This window comes from Pagrus major, chromosome 22 (assembly GCF_040436345.1).
Source record: "Pagrus major chromosome 22, Pma_NU_1.0".
Lineage (NCBI taxonomy): Eukaryota > Metazoa > Chordata > Actinopteri > Spariformes > Sparidae > Pagrus > Pagrus major.
Window position 1 is genome coordinate 30,950,895 of NC_133236.1, and position 6,663 is coordinate 30,957,557.

Below are 6,663 nucleotides of genomic sequence, written 5' to 3' on the forward strand. Positions count from 1 at the left end.
ATCCTTGGCCGCCCTCTCGCTCCGTCTTGGGGCCTCCGGTTGCCGAGGAAGCAGGCGCTTCCTGGCAACTGTCGTCTCCGGCAACAAGACGTCCAAGTGAGTCAGTCCACGTCTGAGCCTGTCCAGTTCGACCGGCCAGAACATCAAACATGTGTGACCTGTGTGTGCGTGTGTGTGTGTGTGTGAGCAGGTTGGTGAGGGAGAGGCTGCAGACGGAGGTGGAGAAGATGAAGAGTCACTTCTCAGGGTTCAGACCGGCGCTGGTCGTCTTACAGGTCAGTAACTGAGTACAGTTACTTTACTTTCTTCTTCTACTCTGTTACATTTATCTGACAGCTTCAGTTAGAGTTCATAAAATCATAAATTCAACGACCAAACTAAATCTGAAACCACCGGTCAGTTAATCAGTAACAGATGAACTGCTGGGGGAGCGTCTGCAGGCTCACACTGGTCTGAAGCTGCTCTGTTTGCTGCAGCTGCTCTTCTTCTCACAAACTCTGATAACAAAGCTGAACCTGATGATGACCTCATCCCACAGCTCCCACACTTAAAGGAACTTGGGGCAGGATTTGTGAAAAAATAAACATGCATTTTAAGTTTTTTAATGCTAATGGGTGATGAAGCGTTCAAAACCAAAAAGAATGAGCCCACCCACGTATCTCTCCATCGCCTTGAACAGGCTGTGTGCTGCATAATGTACTGCAATTCATGGTCCAAATTTCCCGCACAGTCCTGCGGACGTGACGTCAGATGACGCTGAATGCGCGTCCTCGGATACGGGAAGAAGACAAGCGCGGTGGACTCAAACTAGTGTTTGGGTAGTAATGGATTCTGCTACGGCCAGCAAACGGCCCACCACCACACAAAGTCCACTAAAAAGTCATACTAAGAAGAAAACAAAGGTTTTATCAGCAGCATGTCGTGAGTCAACATGGCTCATTTCCTAGTAACCAGGTAAGAAAACATCACAGGTCATGTTTAGAGTTTGATTTGAAAATCACATGAGATCACCGAGGACTCGCAGTGACCTAACGTGCAAAGTAGCGTTAGCTGCAAACATGTAACTTAGTCCACTGCTGTGTAACACTGAATAGTTACAGACTGCACATTTTCCACGGTCCTTTAGTCTGAAACCAAATAGTTAGAAATGTGTCCTTTTATATACGGGACCGAAAGCCCAACCTGTTATCCGGGAGGTGACGTTAGCAGCTGGCTGGTTTGTTTGTGTCTGTGTAGTAACATTAGCCGCTTACACACAGCAATCCCGTATCAGACGATATTTCTGTCCCCCAATATGCCGTCTTTGCTTTTGCCTGTGTCTTCAGACTGCATCAACCATAATGGTAAATCACCACTTGTGTGTCGTTACACACAGCGAGCAGCTTCCCGGCTGCTTCGTGTGTGTAGGGGAGAAGGCTTCAGCTGCACTGCTGTGAAGAGTTCATGCGCGCTCCTGCGAGGCTCGGCTGATGGCTGCAGTTACCCTAACGGCCACAGCGGCCGTCGTGTCACTATTGAGTCTTATTTCTTGATCCTGCCCCAAGTTCCTTTAAAGGAACAGTTCACCCAAAAGAGAATAAAAAAACAGAATAACAGAATAAAAAACATTCAGTAGAGATTTGACCCTCTACACTTACCATAGTAACACAGTGATCATACAGTGGTGTAGTCTGTCATCCTAAAACTCACACATCAGTTAGCATGTTAGCATGTTAGCACTTCCTGTCCCCTCGTCTCAAAGTCTGTGAGTGTGTTGAATGTGTTTTCAGTTAAATGTGTGAAATAAGGTGTGTGGTTCCCACAGGCTGAACATATTCACACGCTTTGTTCTCCAACATAAACTCATCATTAAATGTCCACAGTTTAATTATAAAGCTCTTCATGTGTTAAAAACAGTTAGCGGTTGCTAACAAGTGTCTGAATGAGACTACAGAGGTTGTCGGGGACATTAAACGTCCTCACAGCGAACACGGAGACTCATCTGCTCACTAGTCCGTCTTTACAGGCCACTTTAGTTACACACTGTTCTGACTCTGACTTTACAACTCGTACATTGATCAGTTTATAGAAAACCTGGATAGTAATTGTGCAGTAAGACGCTCAGTGGTGGAGACGTTTAAGTCATGTGACCGTGATGTCGTCTGTTTGTAGCCTAGCATTAGCTTTTTACTGCTACACATTTAATTTACACTTCAAACATCAGAGTGGAGTTCATCTGTGGAGATTATCTGGTGAACAGAACCTGGACGGATCAGAAACTAAAATCCAGTTCAATAATCCCACAGAGGAACCAGAGAGATGCTAACTGCAGTTAGCTGCAGAAACATGACATCACTACAGCTCTCTGTTACCAACATGAGAATGATGTCACTTCCTGTTTCACCTCCACATCATTTCTGTACTTTGATGTGATGATGTCACGGAGAGCAGATCCACATTCAAACACAGACACTAAAACATCAGCAAACAGCTGGAGGCTTAACGAGCTGCCTCGTTAGAGCTCTGACATCACAGAGTGTGTGTGTGTGTGTGTGTGTGTGTGTGTGTGTGTATGACAAATATAAATGAGCTCAGTTACTGGAGGCGGAGACTGCCAAGTGTCACATGACCGGCATGTGTTTGATCACCTGGTGACCTCAGCTGTGTTTCAGGTGGGAGACAGAGACGACTCCAACCTGTACATCAGCTCCAAACTGAAGGCTGCAGCCGAGGTCAGACCCACGCGTCACTGTTAGCACGATGCTAGCTCCTGCTGAGATGTTAGTTTGAGTTCACATGTTGATATAATATCAACAGAACATTATTGATCGAGTCTCTGCTCCTCAGATTGGAATCGATGCGAAACACGTGAGGCTGCCGAGCTCGGCGACGCAGGACGAGGTCGGTGAAGAGCCCGCAGATGATGACATCATCCAGCGGTGACGAAGGCTGTGACTGTTTCCTGTTTCCTGTCGTCCTGCAGGTGCTGCGGAGCATCATGTCTGTCAACGAGAACCCGTCCGTCCACGGTCTGATCGTCCAGCTGCCTCTGGACTCTGTCAACCCCGTCAACACCGAGCTCATCACCAACGCCGTCTCTCCAGAGAAGGACGTGGACGGGTCAGTCTCCGCAGGAAGTCCGTCTTCTTCTTCATGGTTCTGCTAACACTTAACTGTCCTGTGTGTGTGTGTGTGTGTGTGTGTGTGTGTGTGTGTGTGTGTGTGCAGTCTGAGCTGTATTAATGCAGGGAAGTTGTCTCGAGGTGATCTGAACGACTGTTTCATCCCCTGCACCCCCAACGGCTGCATGGAGCTCATCAGACAGACAGGTCACACACACACGCGCACGCACGCACGCACGCATGCACGCACACACACACGCACACACAGTAAATGTACACACATGTAGAGAGGCTGTTTATCTAAATATAAACACATAGACTAACTGCATGGAGCTAACTCACGGTCTCCATGGCAACAAAGCATCATGGGAACTGTAGTTCAGTAACATGATGTGATCTCCAAACAGAAATAACCAATCACAGGTATCTCACCTGTCACTTCATGTTCCTGTGTAGGCGTGTCCGTGGCGGGAAAACATGCCGTTGTGATTGGTCGCAGTAAGATCGTTGGAGCACCAATGCACGACCTGCTGCTGTGGAACCACGCCACTGTGACCACCTGTCACTCAAAGACACCTGACCTACCTGAGCAGGTGACGTCACACGAATCTACACTGACTGTTGATGTTGATGTTGATGTTGATGTTGGTATAAATCTATTTTCAAACTGCAGGTCAGGGCCCTGAGAAACTAACTCAGTGTGTTTCCTGTCTGTGTGATGATGCGTTTCCTGTCTGTGTGATGTCAGGTGGGCCGGGCTGATATCCTGGTTGTGGGGGCGGGGCGAGCAGAGATGGTGAGAGGAGAGTGGGTGAAGGAGGGAGCCGTGGTCATCGACTGTGGAATCAACCACATACCAGGTACCTCACCTGTGTCCTGTGTCCTCACCTGTGTCCTCACCTGTCTCCTGTGTCCTCACCTGTGTCCTCACCTGTGTCCTGTGTCCTCACCTGTGTCCTCACCTGTCTCCTGTGTCCTCACCTGTGTCCTCACCTGTGTCCTGTGTCCTCACCTGTGTCCTCACCTGTCTCCTGTGTCCTCACCTGTGTCCTCACCTGTGTCCTGTGTCCTCACCTGTGTCCTCCACTGTGTCCTGTGTCCTCACCTGTGTCCTCACCTGTGTCCTGTGTCCTTTGTGTGTGACCTTCGACCCCTCTGACAGACGAGACGAAGGCTAGCGGTAAACGAGTTGTCGGAGACGTCCACTACGCCTCAGCCAATCAAAGAGCAGGATTCATTACACCTGTTCCAGGGGGGGTGGGGCCGATGACGGTGGCCATGCTCATGGAGGTAAAAAAGTTTTTGTTTTGTTAATTAAACTGAAAAGTAAGTGATTGAGCACATTTAGATGAATAAATAGTGAAACGTTCCATGATTTATTAATTACAGAAACAGACCTGAAATCAGTGAATGACTTCAGAGTCGCAGGAGGAACGTTCAGTGTTTCCTCGTTAACAGCTGAAAGTTTCAGTCATCACGTCTGCAGCTGATTGGTCGACAGAACAACTGATCACAAATATGAGCGTGAACATCAGGTCTCATCAACCAATCAAATCATCACTTCACTTTAAATATTCATCACTTGATGTTTTGTGTAAAAGTCACATTTTACTACTTCAGGAAACAACAAGGATTCAACAATGCTGCAAACAAGATGGCTGCCTGTTACCCAGCATCCTTTGTGCTCCGGGGGGGCCTAATTAAAGGGACAGTGCCACCTTGTGGCCTCAGTGACAGTTGCATCATTCACCTGTTGTCTGGTTTCTGATGAGTGATTGAGTGAATGAGTGTCTGGTGTCATGTGAAGCTGCTGCTGGGAGCACGTGTGACCTCACAGTTAATGAGTCATTGATGAGGTTATTAATCCTGACTTGATGATGATGGAGTCAACGTGTGTGTGTTTGCTTTCAGAACACGGTGCTGAGCGCTCAGCGTTTCCTCCTCAACCATCAGCCGACCAGGTGAAACACAACGACGCCGCAGGAAACACTCGCAGGTAAAACTTCATGATGTCAGAGAAAAATTACAACCCAGAACATCTGATGTTCATTTCATCTTCAAGAGAAATGAATCCATAAACATTTCTATTAGTATTGTTATTGTTATTATTGTTATTATTATTAGTATTGTTATTATTATTATTGTTATTAGCTCAGAAACTGATGACTGTAATGAGTCACTGAGACACAGTGGAGCCCCCTGCACACAGACACACAGACACACACACAGACACACAGACAGACACACACACAGACAGACACACAGACACACAGACACACAGACACACAGACAGACACACAGACACACAGACACACACACAGACACACAGACAGACAGACAGACAGACACACACACAGACAGACACACAGACACACAGACACACACACAGACACACACACAGACACACAGACAGACAGACAGACAGACAGACACACAGACAGACACACAGACAGACACACAGACAGACACACAGACAGGTGAACAGCTGTTCATGTTTACTTCTCTTTGTTTTTCTTCTCTTTAACTGTTTTAATTTGTTAATCAGTGTTTAATGAGTTTCTCTGCTGAGACTTCGTCTCTCCACACTGATGTCAATAAAGTTTCATTTGAACTTGATGTGGTCTCATTGAAGGGTTCTGACTAACAGAGAGGAGACGATCTGATCCAAACTGCGGAGAAACAAATGTTCACACATCCAGAAGATTAAATTGGGCCGGCTGCCTGTCAGGCTGAACTCAGGGCAGTTGAACCTCTGAGCAACAAACAGTCTTCGACCTTTAAACTTGACTGTTTGTTCAAGTCGTCTCCAAGGAAGACGTGACGGCTGTTTCCTGCTGTGGACTGAAGTTGACATGATGTGACCAAATATCTGATCAACATATTGATTATTGATGAAATCTGATAATGAGTTTAACGGACAAATCATTGATTCAACAAATGTAAATAAAATATAATCATAAAATAACGTTTACATTTCAGTTCTTTGTTATTTTATAAACAGTTTCACTTCAGTCTGTTTGTGCTTCATGTCAAGCAATAAAGTTTACAGTTCGACATCTGAACATATTTCATTGATTATTCATTTGTATGTTTATGTTAAAAAGGTTCAAAACAGCCGAGTCAAAAACAGATTGTTTTCTTCATGTTACATCATGTGACTGATGATGGGAAATAAACATCACATCTTAACCATAAAACCGTCACCAAAACATTTAATGATCGACTGAGAAAAATCAATAAAGGTTGAACATCTTCCTGTTGAATGTAGAGCTGATTTGTTTTTGAACGTCACTGATGATACTTCACGTTATCATGATTTTCATTTCAGACTGTAAATGAATTAAAAACGTGTCGTCGGATCACCTTCACGCTGATTTAGAGATAATCACAGCTGGCGATGAGTGACAGCTGTGTGATGTCAGCAGACAGTCGTTAATTAAGATGATTGATAGTTGGTTTGATTCCTGAAATAACTCTGAGAGTCTGAAGCTTCTCTGCAGATTATCTCTGTAATGACTTCATAACACTGTCAACAAAAAGATGATCTCACCAGTTTGTTTCT

General features: G+C 45.6%; 1 protein-coding gene across 2 annotated transcripts in view; it reads left to right on the forward strand.

Annotated features, from left to right (window-relative positions):
• LOC141017832 (C-1-tetrahydrofolate synthase, cytoplasmic-like) overlaps positions 1 to 6,163 on the forward strand; it is a 6,180-nt gene extending 17 nt beyond the window's left edge. The window contains exons 1-11 of one of the 2 annotated variants that reach the window (XM_073492597.1): positions 1 to 96; positions 191 to 275; positions 2,652 to 2,711; positions 2,827 to 2,880; positions 2,963 to 3,099; positions 3,208 to 3,308; positions 3,558 to 3,694; positions 3,850 to 3,961; positions 4,264 to 4,391; positions 5,013 to 5,097; positions 5,734 to 6,163. The exon at positions 1 to 96 is cut by the window's left edge and continues 17 nt beyond it. In XM_073492597.1, coding sequence (XP_073348698.1) covers positions 1 to 96; positions 191 to 275; positions 2,652 to 2,711; positions 2,827 to 2,880; positions 2,963 to 3,099; positions 3,208 to 3,308; positions 3,558 to 3,694; positions 3,850 to 3,961; positions 4,264 to 4,391; positions 5,013 to 5,066 — 964 coding nt within the window. In that variant the 3' untranslated portion in view covers positions 5,067 to 5,097; positions 5,734 to 6,163. Of the gene's footprint in view, positions 97 to 190; positions 276 to 2,651; positions 2,712 to 2,826; positions 2,881 to 2,962; positions 3,100 to 3,207; positions 3,309 to 3,557; positions 3,695 to 3,849; positions 3,962 to 4,263; positions 4,392 to 4,490; positions 4,638 to 5,012; positions 5,098 to 5,733 lie in introns of those variants that run through there. The other variant, XM_073492598.1, reaches the window with a different exon arrangement.
• The last annotated feature ends 500 nt before the right edge of the window (positions 6,164 to 6,663 follow it).